This window comes from Electrophorus electricus, chromosome 8 (assembly GCF_013358815.1).
Source record: "Electrophorus electricus isolate fEleEle1 chromosome 8, fEleEle1.pri, whole genome shotgun sequence".
NCBI lineage: Eukaryota > Metazoa > Chordata > Actinopteri > Gymnotiformes > Gymnotidae > Electrophorus > Electrophorus electricus.
In genome coordinates, this window is record NC_049542.1 from 10,889,847 (window position 1) to 10,912,894 (window position 23,048).

A 23,048-nucleotide genomic window follows, 5' to 3' on the forward strand; every position below is an offset into this window, starting at 1 on the left:
TACGAGCGCTGACCACTGGACCAAAGAGCCCTCCCTATCCCCTACTCTCTCTCTTGCTCCATGTCTCCCTGCTTTCAGATACGTAGTCCCAAACACCCCCACACTACACTGGTAAACACACTCTCTCTCCTGGATTAAGTTTCCAGTCCCGTGTGCAGAGCCCTGGGCATGGTATTCCGAGTGAAGGTGTGTGTGTGTGTGTGTGTGTGTGTGTGTGTGTGTGTGTGTGTGTGTGTGTGTGTGGGTGTTGGTGGGTGGAGAGAGAGATAGAGAGAGTGTGTGTGTGTGTGTGTGTGCTCAGCGTGAGAAAGACACAAAAGGTGAGAGGAAGAGGAGGAGGGTGAGAGACAGGTAGGTGGAGTGAGGGAGGTGTAATAGGGAAAGAGACAGAAGGATGTGAACAATTATTTTTAAAAGGGAGGAATGGAAAACAGGAAATAGAAGAGGTTATAAAAGAGGAGAGAGAATCCCTGTCATTTGAGGTGCACATAATGCTATAATAATAATAATAATAAATAATTATTATTATTAATTATTATTATTAATTATTATTATTTAAAAAATAACAATAAAAGTACAGATTGTCTTCAGGTTCTTGACTTCAATATACAGAATTTTGAACGAGTTCACAGTGCTCAAACTTAATGGTATCGCACTTTGATGTTGAGCTCTGCATAGAGGGTTAGGAAGGGAACCCCATACAACAGCATTTAACATTGAAAGAATGAAAAGCTAGAATGCTATGAACAGAATTGGGTTAACTTGTGTGTTGGGATACACTACATTAATTTGTTAATATTGTGCATTAGTTGTTAACAGTAATGACATGACAGCTATTTATTTGTAAACTAAAAGGGCAAAACATCTCTTGGTTACTGAGAGGCTAGACTTAGAATGTTATGTTTATACTTTCCATATTACATATAGATAGTTTATGTATATGTGCATGTATGTGTGTGTGAGTGAGAAGCAGAGAGACCTCAGTGTGGCTGGAATCTCACGTCCCCTTGCTGTTGAAGTGAGCTAAAACTGATATAACCTCTTCAGTGCCTCTGTGCTCTCTCACCTCACTCTCTGTCCATCTCTCTCAGAGAACAGAGGGCTGACCACTTTCTGAGGTGAAATGGAAGGAGTCCTTTCGTTTGGTGCATTTTATATCATACAATATAGATCGCATGTAGCCAGTTTCTGGAAATGTCCACAGAACCACTGTTGACCAGAGCTCATTTATGTGGCAGGCTGTTCCCAACACATCATTCACCTTGACATGGTGAAGCATGGATGTGGGTGTTCAGCTATTGCAAGTTTATCAGGTTGAGTGGTGCTGCTAAGGTTTTTGCATGTGTCAGTGTCAGTGCTGGGCAGAGCTGCCACACAGAAATATCCAGCTAGAATGCAGCCCCGTAGTCAGAAACTGGCCACAGATGAAGGCCTGGAGCGTAATGCTAGACTGCATGACAACAGATGGGACATTGACTCTTAACTTTGTCTTTTTAGCTTGAAGAGCCTTAAATACCAAATATTTAAAATTTTTCTTTGGGGGCATTTAATAGTTCATACTATTTTTGTAATTTTAGACCTAAAAGTTTATGATGATGTTATTTTAGGGTAGTAATTGGAATATTATTAGGTATTTTTCTCACATTATAGGTTAACCAGTAATAAATGGAACACTTCATACCATTAATGTGACCTGTGATTTTGCCTATGACCTGGTAGTGTGGTTCATGCAGAGGATTCCTTTAGTGAAACGTAAGCGTAGGCTTGTCATTATATTCTTTAGATGTGAGAAATCTGCTCAGTACAGCAATACTGACACTGCGTTGTGTGGTATATGACAGGAAGCTCATTCCAGGTTTCTAGAATCAGCTCATCTTTGAGTTTAGGTTTTTAAATTTCTGTCCACTTGTGTTCATTTGCTAACTCTGTTCACTGACTTTCCAACTTCCCATTCAATGACTTGAACTTACTCACCCACATGTCAAACACCTTCAGGTCAGTAACTTCCTCCTCAAAATCTCCAATGAGACCAGGGGGAATAATGTCAGGTGGGCTTCATCCATTGTACTCTCATGTACATAAATGATGAATTGGAAAAATAGCCAATGTAGGCAAATGTAGCCAATGTAGACAAACTGCATGTAGACAAACAGTGAAAGACACACTACACACACACACAAAATGGGGGGCTGGAACAAGCAAACCCAGTATGGAAGAAATGGTTACACTACAGGATTTCTTGGCCTGTGCTGCACCACTGACCCCTGCAACACACACACACACACACACACACACACACACACACACACACACACACACACACACACAAAAAAAAAAAAAAAAAAGCAAGTGTAGCCGTCCAGGCCATTTAGCGTGATGAGCAGTCAGGATTGTGTGCTGTACCTGCACTGATGACAGGCCATCAACAATGTTGTGTATTGACTTGTCAAAGGCAGCAGCTGTACACCATGAATACAAAAACACTGTTGGATACAAAATTGCACTACCAGGATAACCCAAACACCATGCATGCACACACACACACACACACACACACACACACACACACACACGGCCTTCTGCAGTACAATTCTAAATATTAGCCATGCGCATTATGTAAGAGTCTCTAATGTGACTTATTATAATTTAATTTTTAACAACCATTCATATGGAATTCTGTATGTGCAAATGGAGGCAGTAATTATTTTTTTTATTATTAACAGAACTGTTGTGTACAAGCACGTACTGGAATCTTTTAGCTTTGCAGCTATACAGCAGTGTGGTAGCTCTCATGAAGCATTCAGTTAGTGAAAAGCCCAAAGGATAGAGGATTGTGTTGTGGTTCTAAATGCTTAGATGAGACAACAAGGTGCGTTCCTCTGTAATTTTGTTTCTAAGCTTCAAAGCACACTGACATGGATCATTGAGTTTATTGCACTTTTCCACAAGTAATTCTTACAAAACACAGATTAGTATGTGCAAGTTGACTAAGTGTGCTTGTAGAAAAAAAGTGTTATTATATATTTTGTGTTTCTCTCTTTGTGCGTGTGTGTGTGGCCATCCATGGTAATCTGTTGTTCACCAAGTAGACTGGCAGGACTGTAGATCTCATCATTTTGCTGTCAGTATGCCACTTTCTGGTTGGCAATCTCTTCAATCCTCAGCATGTGTATGTGCATGTATACATGTGTGTGTGTTAAAGTGATAATTTATGTACATGTGAACACATAGATGAGTTACTGTGAAAACATTTGCATAAAAGTGTGTTTGTGTGTGTGTGTGTGTGTGTGTGTGTGTGTGTGTCTGATTAAAGCAGTGTCATATGCCATCTGTAAGACCTACTGCCTCTCTTTCTGCGGGGGATAAATCCTTGTGGCATACCCCCCTCTAACACACATGCATAGATATTACACACACGAACACACACACACATACACACACACACACACACACACACACACACACACACACACACACACACACACACACAGTCACTGAATTAATAAGTCAACATTAGTCATTGTCTTAGCTGTGTGAAACCCAGTTTCTGGCCTTACCCCTGTGCACTCCTGTGGTTTCTTTAGAGTTGTGGTTTTATTGCATAACTAACATGCTTGTAGTCATTTCTGCTATAATGATACATTTAGTGAAGGATGTGGGGGGTGGACAGGGTGTGTGTGTGTGTGTGTGTGTGTGTGTGTGTCTGATTGTTTGTTTGTTTGTTTGTTTGTTTGTGTGGAGGGGCAGCAGGGCAGCCAGACATTCTGTCAGTGCATTTATTCGTGATGTTTGCAGATTTGATCCATGTGTGTTTACACAGATTTGAGCCTGCCGTTGTTTCATGGATTTGTGCCATTTCTGCACTCAATTTAAATTCACAGCTTGTCTTCAGAGTGCCTAGCCTACCTGCTATGAATTATATACTCTCAGAGCATCTGTGTGTGTGTGTGCATGTGTGTGTATGCGTGTATGAGTACATGGGAGCATTGTGTTTGTTATCACAATACTGTCAGACTAGCATAACTAGCTGGTCTAGATGGTGTGGTTTATTGTACTATACATTTGCACTGTAACATGTTGTGGATGTGAGAGGAATTTAGTATTTACTGATGTTTCCGCATTGATCATAAAAGGCCAATAAAAAGTGTTTACCTGAATTTGTTTATGTGCTCTCTGCCTCACTTTCTCTTTATATATTTATCTCCATCTGTCTCTCTCTCTCTGTGTGTGTGTGTGTGTGTTACTATTTGGGAGAGAATTTATTTACTCATATCCTTTTGGCCATGAAAGGCCAAGTAAGTGCTATATGTTGGTTTTTAGCTAAGTAAAATTTATTCTCTCTCTCTCTCTCTCTCTCTCTCTCTCTCTCTCTCTCTCTCTCTCTGTCTGTGTGTGTTCCCCAGATTTAAAATGCCTCTGTGTTCACTTTACAGTGTCCTTTTTCAGTTAAAAATCACCAGAAGTTCACATATCTCTCACACACAAACACCTAAATAAAAACACTGTCTCTTTGTCTTGGCAAGTGGTGGCATATCAAATATCTGCACTTCTCAGGGCAGTATTCGAACCAGAAAAAGCCTGGGATATTTTTCTTCTATTTTTCTTGCATATTTTTTGCCCAGTTACAGTATTTAGCTCAACACAGGGAAGATGTCAGACATGTTGTCAGGTTGTTCTAAATGGGTGAGCATTTTGCTATGAGCACTTTCCAATTGGTTTGCATTGATTTTACCCAGGCTAGAATTGTGTTTCTAAAATACAAGTGGTACCTCAACAAGGAGGAAGCCTGAGGGTGTGTGTGTGTGTGTGTGTGTGTGTGTGTGTGTGTGTGTGTGTGTGTGTGCGTGTGTGTGTATGTTTGTGCGTGTGTGTGTATGTTTGTGTGTATGTTTGTATGGATGTGTGATAAGAGAAACCATGAGTGAGTATATAATAGAAAAAGAGAGGCAGTATATATTTAGTAAGTATTTGGGTGTGTGAGTGTGCATGTGTATATGTGTGATACTGCACCGTGGGCAGTCTAGTATCCACGGTAACAGAGTTTGACATGCCTCTGAATTCCAGCTTTGGAATGTTGGATTTGTGCTAACCTACCAAGGTGTTAGAGGATAAAATGTGTGTGTGTGTTTGTGTGTGTGTGTGTGTGTGTGTGTGTGTGAGAGAGAGAGAGAGAGAGAGAGAGAGAGAGAGAGAGAGAGAGAGAGAATGAATGAGTACATGAATTTTCTCATCTTTAAGGATTTGTTTTTAAAGCCCCCTATATTAGAAGTCTCACTCATTGACTCATGTTTCAAAAGCTATGTGCCAGAGAAAATTTAAAGAAAGCTAGGATTGTCGCTCTTGTAAATACACACACATGCCAACACATGCACACACCCACACACACGCAGTTACAGCTTCTCCTAATCATAAGCTCAAGGTGACCCAGACTAAATGTACATTCATAACATGTTCTTTGAAAACATGTTATGTACTTCTTTTGGGTATGTGCTTTAAAATATTGTTATATGTACAGCGCTGACCATGTGTAGTAGCGTAAGCAATGTGGGTGTGGGTTTATGAGTATGTTGCCACTCATATGTGGCACACCAGTGTTAGCAGGGGCCGCTACTGCGCTTTCACACGTAACTGCGCATAAATTATATCATTAGTCACTTTTAATATCAAACCGCTGTTTATGGCTCGATCCCCACTCGGTGCAATTAACAACAGCCGAGACCTTTTTTAGGCCTAGAAATGTCACAAACAAAAAGGAAGACCATTAAACTACCTCTTCAGAATTTACAACTGCACAAATGCGGGTGCCTCGAGGAGGGCTTTTAGAATCCCAGCGACTTCGCGCAACTTTCAGGACATTTAGTTGTAAGAAAACGGAATTAGAGAAATATATTTTTCGCTTACTCAGCGGCATACTGTGGCTTTGGAAATAAAGTACGTAGGAGCGGGCGCTTAGGTAAGACAAGGAAACGACATCACGTCCGTTTTCTTAGTGCTAATACTCCGACGCGACTGACGCGCGCCGCCCCGCATCTGGGCATAATGCACCTTACGTGATAATAAACCTAATAATAAAAATGCACGCTATGACTCTGAATGGATTGGAGGGGCGAGTGGGATGCTCATGTGCGGTTTAGATAGACTCAGTGTTGCGCTCATTAGTGTTTGAGTGTGTGAAACAGACGCAATACTCTTCCAAGAACAACAGTCACGGAAGCAGCGGTAACCGGCAAAGTAGCCGCTCTAATTCATTTATTCATGAATAACACTAGCTGCTGTGAAGAAGACAGATATCAATAATGTTAATAGGAGACATAAACTGCCTCGGGTCTTAACACATTATTAGAATTTGAGCACCATGAGAAAATAAGAGCCTTGTTTGAAAACCAAATTACATAAATTCTGCAGTTTTTACACATTTTTAGTGTATGGACAAAGAGCTGTACAGGAAAAACATTTAGCAAAAATTGTAAAATACTTCCTGGACTCACTGGAGATGAAAGTCAGTCCTGAATTCTGCCTGCAGTATGGTCTTTGTATTACAGAGCTGAGTGGAACAAATTCTGATTCTGTTGGTGAAACAATGGAAAATGAGAGAGAGTGAGGGTGAATTGGTTCTTGGAGCTGAATAGTAAGTTCTGATCTTGGCTGCCTGCACAGTGTATAAAAGGATGACTGCCCTGTTTCACAAGTACTAATATAGCAGAAATATATCATAAGAAATCCTTATTGTGCCAGAACAGTCAGTGAGAACCTTTTTAGCTGTTTAACTTTTATTGCCTGTCACTTGCTCTTGCATATTAAGAGGTTAATATGCATAATGCAAGTATGGAGGATAAAGGCTATCATATCTGAAATCTTTCTGATATTCCTGCTTTGCCTGGGAGTCCAGAGATCTCCTCTGGCTGTCATGGGTGTGTAATCCCATGTATTTTTGTTGCTCTGTGCTCTGTAGGTATCTTGCGCTGTGATAATGCTGGCTACTGTGTTCCAGTACCCATCACAGATATCTGTGCATTTATGTAAGAATAGAATGGCTAGAAGTTTCATACCATGAGATTTCCTGTGTGCACACATGCATGTGACCTGTTTTTGTCAAGCTTTCCAAGTACATATACGCTAGCATGCGCATGTGTGTTACCTTTGTTTTTGGAGAAATTCAACTATTTTGAAAAACACAAGTTAATGATAAGTCTAATCAGCATCTAATCAGCTCCTTGTTACTATGCAGTGTTAATTTTGACAGTACAACACCACTCAGTTTATACGCTTCCAGTTGATTTAACTATCTTTACTTATTATCAAATATGTTGCTGGTCAATACTCACAATATACTTGGAAAAAGTGCATGTATCATAATAACGATATCACACACCCCTACTCTGTGGTGCTTTTTTAAAATCTTTTTATTTTTTTATCGCCAATTAAAACATTTTTACTTATTCCTCTCAGAAGGAGCAAGGCCACCTCATCTCTTCCACCGTACTGTCACTTTCACTCCCTCTTTGTGTATTTCTCTTTTCTGTAGAAAGCATTGCACGTTGTCAGCCAGCCTCTGTGGCCGTCGCTTTGGAATTCCCTGTGCAGGCACTTTTCAGCACGTGCTCTTTGGTCTTTTCTGTTTGTGTAAGGTGGAAACAGGAGTATGGGCTGAATGAAATGAATGTTAATGCAGTCTTCTCTCCCCTCTCCCATTAACAAGTGCACAGGAAACAAAAACAAGCCTGGAGTCAGTCGAGTTGCATCTGTGAACACTTTGATCGTGTCTCACTGTCAGTGTTAGCAGATGGAAATTTGCAGAGAGAGGAAACTCACCCTGTTTATGTCTCTATTATTTCAGTCTGTCTCTATTTTTCCTCTCTTATTGTATTTGTTTTATATTTTTTCGTTCCTCGTTCCCTCCTTCTCAGCAGAGAGTTCTGAGTTCCCAGTGCAATAAGCAAGTATTTGTGGGTGCTTGTACTTGTGGGTGTAGTGAGATCCTGTGCCTCTGACACTGGTCTTTCTAAATGCACATGGCTCTGCAGCCACAGATGCCCAGGGTTGGAATGGAGGTTAAGTGTGTTCAAGGCTCTCGACAGGGCCCTTCTCTCTCTCTCTCTCTCTCTCTCTCTCTCTCTCTCTCTCTCTCTCTCTCTCTCTCTCTCTCTCTCTCTCTCTCTCTCTCTGTCTTTTTCTCACTCTTACACTTTCTCTCACTCTTGCTTTCACTTTCACTCTGACTCTCACTCTCTGTCTATGTTTCTGTCTCACGTCCTCGGGCTTCACTGTGTAAAGAGAGGGAAAGAAGGGTTGGAATGTCTGGAGTAACTTACAGCCTCCTGGTGACCCAAGCAGCCTCCTGGTGACCCAGAGAGAGCAGGAAAGGGAGCTAGAATGACCAACAAATAGATTCGTAAACAGGCTTGGATGTGTGATCTGAATGCCGAGTGGAGTAGATGACAGGAGTTGTACCTAGTGAAAGGTAGAAAGAGAGAGAGATATGGCCATTTTCTTTTCCTATTCTTCCAGCACTGCAAAACAATGCCTCATTCACTGTTAAAGGTCCTGAAAACAGAATAGTTGAGAGAAGGGAAGAGGAAAGGATAGCAAAAACACAGCATGCCTAAGTCCATTAAGTCGATTTTGCTCCCACATATATTTGCTTCTCCCCAAAGCAGGGGTCTGGAGAATGCAGCAGCAGGATTAGCTATTGCAATGGGTGATTGGCATGGATCAAGGTGAATGTGAACGGATCATGGCAGAAGAGAGACCAAATAAGGTGGCAGCTGGGGGTGGGATGGTGGGGCGTAAAGAAGTTTAGTAGGGAGGAGGGGCAGAAAAACAGCACTGTGGAGAGGTTAGGGAACAGAGGAGAGAGAGATAGAGAAAAGTGGTGACAGTGGTGGAGAGGATGAGATGATAGGAGGGGTTTATAGGAAAGAGTGGATGCAGGTTAAACATTGAAAATGCTTAGAGGATAAGGTGTCAGATGTTTCATTATTGTGTATGGGAGGTGGGGGCGGGGGTGAGCGAGAGAGAGAGTGAGAGAGAGGGGGCCAAGAGGGAGACCCTGCTGTGCCCAAACAGACACAGTGATAGTTCTGTGGAAGAGTGTCTGTACCCTGTGACATATGACAAATGCACGTGTGTATAATACACGGAATGTGAGGGTAAAGCTCAAACAGACAGAGAGCAAACTGGTCCCCTACAGAGGAAAAAGTAAATAGTGAGGAAGCAAGAGAGGATAGAAGGAAAAAAAGAGAGGATAGCAGGAGAGAAGGAGGTGCATATGTACACAGGGTCTAGCCTGACACAAACACGGGCGCACACAGAAAATGTCACTGTCATCACACGTAATCCCCACACCTCTAATATGTGCTAGTCCTACAGAAGGATCAGAGGATATTAGCTTAGACTCCCAATGATGCAAACCTAGACACAGACACACACACACACACACACACACACACACACACACACACAGTTCTGGTACTATTAACTTATAGGGATGGTTTTATTTAATTTTTTATTTATTTATTTTAAATAAAAAGCTTTCTACACTTCGTTGATACCTGCATTGGTTGGTAAATGACTTTGAATAGTATGTAGGGGTGCACTTTGCTATATTTGTTTAGGGTTGAATATAAATCCTTAGAGATAAAAGTCAAAAGGGGGAAAGGTCCTGTAAAGACCTTCCCAACTTTATTGGGCAGTTATTTGTAATGGTTTCTTGGTCAGGATGTAATTAGCTACTGGGCCGTTTGTTGGTAATGACCCAGACAGTAGTGCTGAGTAATAGGGGTGTGGTGATTCATTCACTGTGTCTGTGCATTGATTGAGTAGCTAATTCAACCTCATCAATCCTCTAATAGTAATATTGAAGTAAATCTTCGCAGCCTTTGACCTGAATTAACCTGAAATGATTTTAATTAAATATATTTTGCTGTTTTTCAACACAGGTCTTATCAAAGCTTCCATTTATTTATAATCACGTATAGCACAAAACTTTATGGCAAGATACTTAACACTCTTCTACAGCTTTTTACTCAGAATGCCAATTATAGTAAGCAAAACATGATTTAAAAAACCTGGCTTTGGCAGTAGAACATCTAGACATTTGGTAAAATATAAGGTCAAGGGTTTTGAAGCTTTAAATGTTTGTTCTGCTTGTTCTGTGTTTACACCCACTGAGAATCAGCAAAGGAGTAGTCTGTTTATCTTCAAACGAGACTACAGAGAGCAGTAATATTCTTAGCTAAGCTAGCAAAACAAATTACATTTTCTTTTGGATGATTGTCTAAGAGCATTTGATTTTTGATAGCGTAGCAACCACCTCATGGTAACCAGCCAGGCACAACCCTGCTTGCTCACGTCACAGCACAACTAGGCTCTTCCTTTCAAGTTCAGCTGTCATTTTGACCAAATAATCTGCGTTGTTCAAACAGGTGTGCTTATTCATTATGTCTTCATCCATTTTTTTCTCTTTCATAAGAAACTAAAGAATGGTTTCACAGCATTTCTGGTATTTGTTTAATTGAAACTGTTCGACTGAAATCTGTATAAGAATAACGATAAAATAGTTACATTATATTCCATCTTTATACCAGTTTCCTGTAAGATTTGTTGTCATCTTATTTTACAAATCACTTAGGTAATTGTGGATTTTAATTATAAAAATCCATTTATCAGTGAAAAGTTCCTTAGTATTCACAGAGGAATGTCTGTATTAATACACAAGTCAGTATTCTGTAAACCACTATGTCAATGTATTTTATCACTGTTATGATGGATTTTTTCTTTTCATGCAAAAAGCATTAGGGTTTAAGTTGAAGCTGGATATTGACTTGGTGACACCAGTGAAAACAGTAGGAGCGTGGCTATAGGAACACCACACAACTCCAATCATAACACATCTGAGAAGATGACTCCATCTTACAAGCCATGCACTTGATGTTTGCCATTTGTTTTAGATATGAAATTATTGTGTGTTGGGTTGGTGGGGTGTGTTTTGCCTCGAGCCACCCAGGTGTGCTAGCACTTCAGATCACCCTATGAGACACACACACACACACACACACACACGCACACACACACATACACACACACACACACACCTGTCTAAAATACATTACTTATGCATGCTGTTTCTAGGCAACCCTCTGCATAAAGGAGGTGGGACTCCATCTACAAATTCCCACAGCTGAGGTTGACCTGGTAACGCACAGGTGTGCACACACTGACACACACACACACACACACACACACACACACACACACACACACACACACACACCTCTTACCCAGCTGAGCCCTGAGGTGTTGCATACATGAACACTCTAAGCAATTACAAACCCCTTTGCCAGAAATAAAAAAAACTGCACAAGTGTGTTGAAGAACTTTTAATCTGTTAACTGGGGTGACAGTTAGATCAAATCTGGTATTGCTTTGTGGCCTGGTGAGTGGCGCAGACCCGTTGTATCTCTGAAGCCAAGAAGGGAAAATTGCCTTCATTATTCACCTGCATGTCTATCCTACAGACATGCAGACAAAGAGAGATTCTCTCTTGTTGCGCATTACAGTGTATAATTCAGTGCAAAGATCAGAGTGCATGATTCGGTTCATGGCCATCTCCTCTCTATGGATGGCCTGCTTTGTGCATGATGATTTTTTTTTAATGAGGGGGATGGGCTTGATTAGAGGTTTTAGTGACATGCACAAAAAAGGCACCATTTGACATTATCTAAGTGATGGTAAGTGAGAGGTAAGTGGGACAAGATGCATACCTGTGTGGCAAAGAAATACCATTACCAGTCACCAGAGATCAGTCAGAAAGTATGCAAACTGCATATTGATAAAAGGGTCAAGTAAAGTGCTTAGTGGGTTATATAAAGAAACAATCTGTAAGAGGGTAAAATATAGAGCTGTTGACCTTCAACTGAAGATCATTGCTAAGATTGACAGACTAGCAAGACCAAATTAAGTACCTGATAGGCTGCTAGTAGATGTGAATGCAGCACTACAGACGATCACTACTTTGACCATCACTGAGACCAACCAGCTGATATATGCCACAGCAAAAGTAATACTTGAGATGCTTGACTACAAGGTAAATATTATCAAGGAGCAGTATCCTCCATGGAGAAGGAGGTTGGAGGCCAAACTAAGGGCAACAGGGAGTGAAGTCAGCCAGCTATCAGATCTGTAGAAAGATGAAATGAAGGTACCTGACTGAGAGGTATAACAAGCTGTCCATACCTGACTCCTTTGAGTCTGCCAAGGAAAGATTACCAGCTCTGGCTACCCACCTGAATAGATGCACACGAGACATAGAAACCAGGAGACTAAACAGGATGTTCTCCCATGAGCCATCCCAAGTGCATTTGCAATGGTGGGATAATAGCATAAGGATGGGACCTACCAAAACTGAAAACGCATTTAAGGAGTCATCACACCACACAAATGTTCAGTGGTTAATAAACCTGAGAGCAGACCACAGCAACCTCCCTATAAACTACATCTTGCTAATCATCACACTAGCAGATGCTCAAGATAGGTTCTCAATTATGAAGAGTTAGGCAGCTCCAGGCCCTGACATGGTCCATGCCTACTGCCTGAAGAAGCTGACTGTATATCATAATGATGACCCCAAGTGTTAAGTGCATAGTGAGTACATCAAACAGCAGAAGCTTGAGGATGATGGGAAAGAGGAGCAGAAGGAAACATTATGGGAAGATTATTCTGTGCATGGTATGTACCACTAGCAAACAGTGGAAATGACTAATATGAAAAAATCCTACCAATGGCTGGAAAAGACTGGCTTGGACAGCATGTCCTAATAATGGCAGCACTGGAACAATTTCTGAATACAAGATCAATAGAGGCTGGGATCTACCACACCAGGCAGGACCCCAGATGCAGGCTGTGCAAAGATGCCCTTGAGATTTTCTAGCACAGCTGAATACAATATGCTAGCAGTCAGAGCATACATGGAATGCCACAACCAAATGGCTGGTATAGTATACAAAAACATTTGTACCAAGTATGAGCTAGAAGTTTCAAGGTCAAAGGTGGTGGAAAATGACTGTACTAAGATCCTGTGGGACTTCCAGATACAGACAGACAAAAAGGTAATGGCTAACCAACTGGACATAATAGTGGGTGATAAACAAAAGAGGTGAGAAGGCGTGTGAGGAATATATATATATATAAATTTTCATCAAATTGCCCTGGTCCCCCAGCATCTGGTTCTGAACTCTTATTGTTAGTAAGGTAGGTGGATAATGTTAAGGGCCTTACCTAAGGGGCCACACTGGAGATGCCCTGGTCGGGATTCAAATCCCCAACCTCGTCTAACCAATGTCTGGAGTGCAACTCAGCTATCTAGCCATCATATTCTGAGAGCAGACCACAGTAACCTCCCTGAACAGGATCCAAAATCACACTACCTGATGTCCAAGAAAGGGTCTCTAGTATGAAGAGCTGGACAGCTCCAGGCTCTGACATGGTTCACACCTACTGGCTGAAGAAGCTAACTACTGGTTGAAGGAGGTCACTATTGTAACTTGGAAAATGGTTCCAGCAGATCCCAGATCCCAGAAAGAACATCTGAGATCTCCATCCATAAAAGTGCAGTCCTGCAAACAACCATGATTCTACCCTTAAGCTCCCAGGCCTCTGGTAGCGTACCTAAGCTTAAAGAAAAAAAAGAAACCCAGATGAGGGCAAGTGGGGAAATTCTAAATATATAATATGACCATACAACAGGAGGCAGAGTGAGGCCATTTTCTTGTGTGCGGGCAGATTTCAGACTGCACAACTCAATTATCATGGTCTTTCTAAAGCTTTCAAAGTCTGTTTACTAGCCTGCAACCTCGTGCTCTCTCTCTCTCTCTCTCTCCCTCTTGCTTTTTGCCCTCTCACTCTCTATCTCTCTATCTCACCCTCTTTCTCTCTCCTACCCTTCTTCTCTCACACTCTTTATGGTCTCTCCCTCTTTAAAAGTTAGCTGGCTAAGTGTGGTTTTGGAATGGTGAAAGAATAAAAGAATGATAATGTGATGATTCAGAAGTCAAGGTGCTGATAATTATTATTATTGCAAAAAAGACTCTCCATCACACTCTAAAGCACCCACCCATCTTGTGTGTGTGTGTGTGTGTGTGTGTGTGTGTGAAAGAGAGAGAGAGAGAGAGAGAGAGAGAGGAGAGAGAGGCATGCAAAAAACAACAAAAAATTCAAATTCCAAAATTCAATAGCAGTTCTTACTGAGGATTTTACAAATTAGAATTAGGCAGTGATTTTCAATGATTATTACCATTACAAAAAGGCCTTTTTCAGAATGTTCCGTGTTCAGAGTCTGCAGAAGAAATCTTTCTACTCCATGAAGAAGGAATCCAAAGGGCAGAAGTGCTTTTTCTAAGAAACAACAGAAGAATCAGAGTGTTAGTAAAAGAGACTGTTACTTTACTGGCAGTTGTGTGAATAAAACAAAACTTAAAATGCAACTCAATTAAAATAGAGGGAACTCTGTTACCTCTTTCTGTACTACTAAGATTTTTCTGTTCATACCCCAGGCTCCTCCAAACTTTTCTGTTCTCCTCTTGTTCTACACTACTCCAAGCTACTACTCCCTTTTTGTGACCCCCTCCTCCGCCAATACACTCCTCTCTCCCTTCTCACCTCCTCTCACGTTAATAAATGTTTCAGAAGAACATAATCCATGCCCATCATATATTTATGATGAGCACTTTTCCCCATTGCTCAGCTTTCGCAGCAGTTAATCTAGAGGGCGCAAAAATGCTGGGCACATTCCACCGTGCACCGCTGTGGTCTGAGCGTATCAGGCAGCCTCCAAACCAACTGCGCTAATGTTGCTGTGAAGGAGAGCGTGGGGTTTGCCGGTTGTGAAATGGGCAGATCTTCCTAGAAGGATTGGATTTAGGGTGTGGGACTGTTAGGTGTGAGTTACAATCAGGCTCAGAGGGGAAAGTATGGACCTCTCTAGATTGTATAATGAGGGCTTGTCACAGCTATGGTGTGTTTGGAATGGAATTTGTGATTTCAATTTTGTGTTTAAGCTTGTTCAGCAGTAAAAAAGGCATTTCTCTCTGTCTGTCTCTCTCTCTCTCTCTCAATCTGCATTTCTGCCATTTGCTGTCTCTCTCTCTCTTTCTCTCTCTCTCTCTCTCTCTCTCTATCTCTCTATCTCTCTCTTCCTTGTATGTGCATGCATGTGCATGAACCCTCCTTGTATGTGCATGTCAATGTGCGTGTTCATGTTTTAATCGGGAGGGTAAGATGTGTGTGGGTGTGTGGGGAAGCAGGGTTCATCAACCAGATAAAGATAAAAATCCATCCAAACAGACCCAAAGCAACAGGCTTGGCTGTAATCCAGTCATGTTTTCCCTGCCACATCCCTGCCTTCTCCCTCAACAGCAATGTATTATTGTTTGCAGGCAAGTATTTACTAGGTTGAGGTTGAGACCCCTTGCAGGTACAGGGATTGCTTGTGTGTGTCTGTATGTGTGTTTGTGTGTGCATGCATGTGTATAAGAGCATTCAAGAAAGACACCGCTATTTTAATCTAAGTTTTGGCAAGTGGCTCTTGTCTTGACTTGACATACAGATTGTGTGTGTGTGGTAGGTGTGGTGTGACATTTAATTCAAAACCAGAACACCACCTGAAGCTTATAGATACTTTCACAGCTCCTTCTATGGACAGTGCTGATATTACTTATATGTAACTTAGATCTGTTTCTCTAAGTATTGTCTATCTCTTCTCTCTAAAGTGTTTTAGTCTGTTTTCCCTGTCAAAGTTTTATTTGCATGATAATGTTTCAATATCAGCTCTACAAAAACATTCTCAATTTACCTCTTTCTGGCTCTCCCTCTCTCTCTCTCTCTCTCTCTCCTTCTCTCTCTCTCTCTCTCTGTCTCTCTCTCTCTCTCTCCCTCTGTCTAATCAGTGCCTACGAATGTAGTCTAATTTTAGTGGACCCACCCCAACAGCAAGTGTGTGCATGCATTGCCTGTGAATCCCATATCTCACAAAAAGTGGCTGGGAAATTTCTTTCTCTTAGTGTGCTGTACCAAATAGATGCTGTCCAGCAGCCAGATTAGTGACCAAAGAATTGTCACCAAAGGATTATGTTGTGTACACACCAACACAAACAAACACACACACACACACACACACACACACACACACACACACACACACACACACACGCATGCATATGCACCAGCTGGCTGCCGTTGGGTGTATTTTTAGTTTTGTCATATTTTTTTGCATTCTAGAGACTCCTGTTCTCTTCTTCTGTGGCTGCTCTCAGACACATGCACCTGATGGGAACTGTTTTATCACATCATGCATATACATTCATTTATTTTAAATAATTGTAATATTACAATCTCAGCTTTCTCTTTTATAATCTTTTCAGTTGAGAAGCGCACGGAACCTGTGGGCTCAGTGACAGGGGCCGTCATTGGTGGGATCATCGCTGTTGTCATTTTGTGTCTGATTGGAGCCGCAGTAGCCATGTACCGTAAACGCCTACAGAGTGTTGAAAATGGAGAGTGAGTGTAAACACACATGCACCAACAAACAAGTATATGCATGCAACCTATATACCTAAGCATCAATTTTTGGTCGTGTTCTATTTCTGTAAAATCTCGCTCTGGCACTCATCTAGAAGCTTGATTCTATTTTCATCTTATCCCTTTTCCATGCATTCTAATTTACACCTCCACAGTATGCCAAAGAAACATAATTACAGCTAACCGCTCTATGTTTTACGCAAGCAGTGGGCCGCCCAAGTACAAGCCACCTCCCCCTATGAAGGCAGGCTGCTCTACTGAGATGGTGAGTGGATGATTCTCCTGTCATTCATGTTTGAAACACACATCATTTTCATGCCATTCTATTATTCAAGTTCATGTGCCTGACAATATGCATTCTTAAGATCACATCCTATACTACATTTTCTTATTGACAATTTGGTGTATTTGACATGTGATTTAAGATACTTGTATAATGTATTTTACAAATAGTATTGGTTATTTTTATAGTACAGCTGCATTTCTAAATGTATGGATGTCTGTGCATGGTATAGCAAAGCATGTTAGGGAAGGAACATGATTGGCTGAGCTTTCTGATTTACGGTTCTGATTGTCCCAGCCTTCATGGCAACGAGCTGCGGATTCGGTACGGTTTACTGTAAAGCTGAATGGGCCTGATTGCTTGCATGCACTACACATGCTAATCACTGAGTCTGTGATTATTTAATTTGCTACCAGCAAAAGACTGACTTGCATTTAAAATAGCTTTCATCTTCCCAGACTGTCCTGCAGGTTTGTCCTCTGTCCAAGATATGTAGTTTCCTAGAAGTCAGGGGCATGAGAAGGGCAGCATTTGTAATGTACAGGCTACGCATGGGGTTAACGTTGGATAATGTGTATTGATTGCACATTTTGATGGAAAGGCTATGGTCTAATTGCATGTGTCCATACTTTTAGTGTGTGCGTGTGTGTGTGTATAGAAATCTGTTTGTAGGGGCCAGGTGTCCCTGTGATGCTAGGATAACAGTATAAAAAAGTATGAAATTTTTTCCCTACAAGAAAAAATGTTTTTCTAAAAAATGCAGATTTTATATGAAAAACAAAAATATCGCCCAGATTTCCCTGTAGTTACTGAGAGTAACGGTATGGTTACTGCCTGTGTAGAGAAAGCTCATGAAAAGGAGAGGTTTAAGTAGATTCTCTGTATTATCGAGCTACAGTAATATACTGTATTAATGGTTAATAAAAAATTTAATTCATAAATAGAAAGTCTGTGTACACACATGAATGTGCGTATGTGCATGTGTGTATGGGAGCACGTGCCTTTTGTCTATTTGTGCATAATCTCTCTATTTCTCTATCTTTCTCTCTCTCTATCTCTCTCTCTCTCTCTCTCTCCCTCCCTCCCTCTCCCCCCAGCTCCATAAACCAAAGGACCAGACCACGATGGTCACTGAAACTGCGCCCCTCAGCTGCTATGAGCCCAACTACTATGACACTACTGCTGCTGAACCTATAACTGTAAAAGCACAATCTCACACCTCATAATTCTTCATTTGCGCATGATGCACAAATTTTACATTGGTCTTTGCGTAGGGCACACATCCCTGTTCTACTGCACAGGCAGCTGCTGTCCAAAGACCAAGAGTGGAATCAAGCATATATGTTATGGAATCATGAATATGTTATGTCTTTCAGGCATTACGAGCTTTTGGCATTAGAAACAATGCTGTCACCTGAATGGCAGTGTGAAATCAGTGCGAATGGAGGTTGTCAAGCCTTTCTTTGGCTGACACCCTCCTGTAGGTTTCAGCTTTAGGGCTTGAAATTGAATTGTGATTTTTGAACAGCTCATAAAGCCACACTTGGACCTGAATTACACTGTTTTCAGCTTACCTGGCTGTTGCCATTTCTTACTGGCAGTTAGCAAAATACTCCCAACATACCAAGCTGACATCATGTTTATTTGTTATTGTTGCTGTTAATTAGAATACAGCATTTTGAAAGATAGTGTTTCAGTCTCACATTGTCTCCGTTTTAACTCGGCGCAGGCAGCCAAGGGTATGCGCATCACGTCAGAACCATATTTTTTGAGAGCAGACGTGCTCCTCATTTTCTTATGATGAGACCAAATGGAGACAAAGGCAAGAGCAACAAATGTGCAGATGCACTCCCAGAGACTTGAACTGTTTCCTCTTACCATCCTAATGAAACAGGCTCAGCTCGCATCCATCAAAGATAATGAACCTGGTAGTCACGAGACGGGACTTTTTCAAGTTCACAAGCCTAGAAGAAGAGTGTGCCTAGTGCACCCACAGTCTCTGAAATGACTGTGTGTAGGCCTTTTTATTTTATTTTGTTTTTTTACTGGGCTTAAAATACATTTTTAAGCTTGTGATGGATGCAAGACCACAGAGAAAATCAATGATTCTAGACCATTCTAGGCAAATCTAGATTGTTGAGAACCAGAGGGTAGGGAGATGTGACTGGCAGGGAACTGTGTGACAAATTAAATCTGTATTTACTAACATGACTAATAATGCACCAAAGCTTTTAGTTAATATATTTCAGTATACCTTCATCTGTATTTTATTTGAAATATCACTTTAACAGAAACACCTTATAGACATACAGTGTGAGCTTATGGCATGTGTATGTAGGTGTTCTGCTACATTTTTTGGGTGGTAGACCCATTTTCAACCCAGCAGTGACATTGACACAAAACTCATACCAACTGAACACCCACAACCATGGTAGTATGATGTCGGTGTTAATGTAGTGCTGAGAATGCTCTGTCCCGACAGTAGTGATCTGATCAGTAGTGATCCTGTAGTTAGAAAACAATGTTGACTGAGACAGAGAGTGGCTGACCGACTGTGTGTACTAAGAAAGGCCTACAGTATTCAGCTATATATAAGATATATCAAATATAGTGGCCTGTAAGTGTAGGTGCAAAGCAGGTTCTTTTTCTAAAACAGGAGATTAACATAATGCTCGTTGATGCTAACTTTCACCTCTAAGCAAAAAAAAAGTATCATCATGACTAACTTCTCCTTTAAAATTGGAGTGTTGTGGGGGTTTTAATTTTAGTTTTATTCATTATTTATTGCCAAATATCTCTCTCTATCACACATACCCACCCTTAGCCAGAGACACACATACAAACACAACACATACTACCACTACCTAAAATAATTTACAATTTATTTGTCCAAACAATTTCCATATAATGATATTACAATTAACCATTTTACATACTTCACAAAAGACATTAAATGGTCCGTGTCGTGGTGAGCCGCTTAGCTACATGCTCCCGCTGAAGGTAATGGCATATGACGCAGAGCAGTGTGTGACACACTGCATTACACTGCCAAAGGCTCTTTATGAGGATTAATATGGTGTGCTGGTTATTTCATCAGCTATGATAACTGTAAAGCTAATTACTACTATAGGGAGTGTGTGTAAGGTGGCCACACACACACCTGCAGTCCTTTAAATGACTCTGGAGGTGCCGCTAAGATTGAAAGGTTTCATTCCCTCTGTCTATATAAGTCTTACAGATGCTGCCATGAAGAGCTGAATGCAAAACAAATGAGTTTATTTAACAGTTTAAAGATGAAGAATTATAGACTGAGAAAATGACTGTAGGTATATATGACCATGTAATGGTTTATTTTAAAAAGGACAACTTAGTTTCACCAGACCACCATCCATTGCCCAGCATATTCAGTTCAAGTGTCAACAATATAACATCTGAAACATGCTAAAATATTTGAGGAATCTTTGATTTGAATTTGAGTGGTGTTTTGTCTTGTGGCTGAGGTATATATCAGATCTTAGAGCCATGCTAGCATGCAAGCTAATCTGCCACATAGAGTACCAAAATATTTGTGGCTATAATGAACAACTCCATTTTGTACTTTGCAGTTGGTATAGCCACAGCTAACAGCTAATGATAAATGTTAAACATGAAGCCCCTTGGATCTCTTGTTTATGCCTAGCAATGGGGAGGAACTCACTTATATAATAACTTATATACAAAGTTTTCTCATTAACCTTGAGAGAAGAAGATAAATATAAAAAAGTTTTTTTGTTTTTTTCCCCCTCCAAAGCATTTGGCTGAAAGCACCCTGAACCTATACATGTCATATGCATGTGTTAATACTGTCTAGCTTCAGTAATACTACCTGTGTCTGTGTTAATACTGCCTGTGCCAGGAGAGGGCTTCTTACTTTTGTTTCATTTCAGGATCTTGACGATGAAAACCCCAGCAGTCCCGCGAATGGTGGCACCCCATCTACTTGGCAGGGCCCGGGACACCCTCCTGGGACGGATGAAAGCATCAGCGATACACTTCCGCCATACGAGCCCACCAGCCACGATGGCCTGGAAGCCAACCACGGGCCCCCAGCTGCTGGGGTCAGCCGCGGGGAAAGTTTCGTGTCTGCGCCGATGTTGGTCTAGACACAGAAGGCCACGCCTGCAGACGCTACTGCCAGCCTTCCCCCAGCATCAGCTCGAACCAACAGTGAGGAAGCCTGCCACAGCCCAGGCACCCACAGACACCACCTCAGCTTATATGTGTGATTTAAGGAATCTTATCTTACATGCTTGATGTCGTATTACCGGTTTTCCCACTTTTGCAGACGGTCACTCTATATTATCTTATGTTTTGGTCACCAGTTGATCTGTATTAAAATCATATTTTGATTTGATATGGGGGCTGACACTGTTTCAGTGAAAAACTTTAAGCAGTGACTTGATCAAGATTGAACATGCTGTTTGTTGGGAAAAATATGTCAATTTCTGTTGTTTGCTTTAAAGTAGAACTTTGTTTTAATGAAAGTAAATTAATGAAGTTTGTTAGCCAGTTTCACTTTAGTAAAACAATAAATTTCAATGAAAATTAATTGCTTTAATTTAAAATGTTGCATCTGTATGTACTTGTTTTCAAACATTTAATTCAATGCACCTTTGCTTGTTGGTGTTATATGCCTTTGCCTGTGTTTCAAAATATCATTGATTTTAGGGAACTTGTCTTGTAGTATATGCAATGTATTTCACATATGGGAAAAAAAAGTATTTTTATAGATTTTATTTAAACTTTTTGATTTACCAAGTGACTAACTTCTTTTTTTCATTTGAGTTTTACTTTGTTAAATTAAATTTGAAAAGTACCAAAAGATAATCTGTAAATATTATTATTCAGTAACATTCATTGTAAGTGAAATGTCTGCTCAAAAAAAAAAGAAAGAAAAGGAAATGGTGGAGTGTAAAATGAAATTGTACATTTTTGACCTTTTATTTTAACATCTATTATTTTGGTCGTATATAAATGTAAATTGTGAGGAGCTGTGTAATCTGCATGGCATGATTGTGGTTGTTCTGAACACAGTGAGTGCATATTGCATATGTTTCTTGTTTTTATGCCACATTTCAGCCATCATCTCTCAGGCCCCATTAAGCACAACTATTTAATATGAAGCAAATGGGTGAAGGAAGTTTGTTAATGGTGACAACTGACTGGACCATTTTGTCTCCTTATCCTGACATATTATTAGAAAATTTAGAAGCTGTGATTAGTAATTGATGGTTTGGTTGCACTGTATATTACAGAACCACCTCTTTGGAGATACTGTCAGAATGTCTTCATATTTGGAGTCTTGAAATTTAAAGTTATTGGTTATACATAGAATACAATACAAAGAGACCAAATCTTTCCCTTTAGCACAGGAGCAGTAACTTGAATATTTGGGTGCAATTCTACTTTAGAAGTTCATTTTACATATTAGTAGCTTGTCCTCAAGACTGTACCATACATGTAGTACAGTATTCCTTGTGTACTCATAGTAGGTATAGTGTTTAAAAGCTTCACTGCATACTTGTGCCAAAGAGCTTGCTAGTGAATAGCCTGGATTCCCATCCTACATGACTACTCACATGCATTTTCCCCATAATACAGACTGGCCTTTATAACCAGATACATTTGGACCTTTCTGACTGGTCCTATACTCCACCATCTATGTGGATACAATACAAAAAGTTAGAATGTGCTTTCAATGGTTAGAGGTGATCAGACAACTATTTTGTACAGTGCTCCATAATTTAACATAAGCAGTTTTTAAGAGCCACTTCAGACAAACCTATGGACCAATCAAGACAACAGTTATAATTATATTCAGGGCAAACCATCAGGCAACTGAGATACATGACCTGTATTAGCCAACAACAGTGATCTACAAGATAACTTTAATGAGCCAAATGATACAAAGTTTTGTTTTAGTAAAGAGCGACAGCATGCACATATAAAATATAAAGCACCTTTATAGATAGATAGATAGATAGATAGATAGATAGATAGATAGATAGATAGATAGATAGATAGATAGTTTGCAAATAATGAAGGTAGTATCAATCCTTAAAACTGGTTGCTGACTGGTTGTATCCTCTGCCTGATTTCTTGCTCTCATGGACATGGAACCATATGGAGAGATAACACAGAAGATCACAATGCA

General features: G+C 40.5%; 1 protein-coding gene across 1 annotated transcript in view; it reads left to right on the forward strand.

Annotated features, from left to right (window-relative positions):
- pvrl2l (PVR cell adhesion molecule related 2 like) overlaps positions 1-21,673 on the forward strand; it is an 87,321-nt gene extending 65,648 nt beyond the window's left edge. Inside the window, exons 7-10 of the mRNA XM_027016272.2 lie at positions 16,416-16,551; positions 16,780-16,837; positions 17,953-18,054; positions 20,782-21,673. Coding sequence (XP_026872073.2) covers positions 16,416-16,551; positions 16,780-16,837; positions 17,953-18,054; positions 20,782-20,997 — 512 coding nt within the window. The 3' untranslated portion in view covers positions 20,998-21,673. The remainder of the gene's footprint in view (positions 1-16,415; positions 16,552-16,779; positions 16,838-17,952; positions 18,055-20,781) is intronic.
- The last annotated feature ends 1,375 nt before the right edge of the window (positions 21,674-23,048 follow it).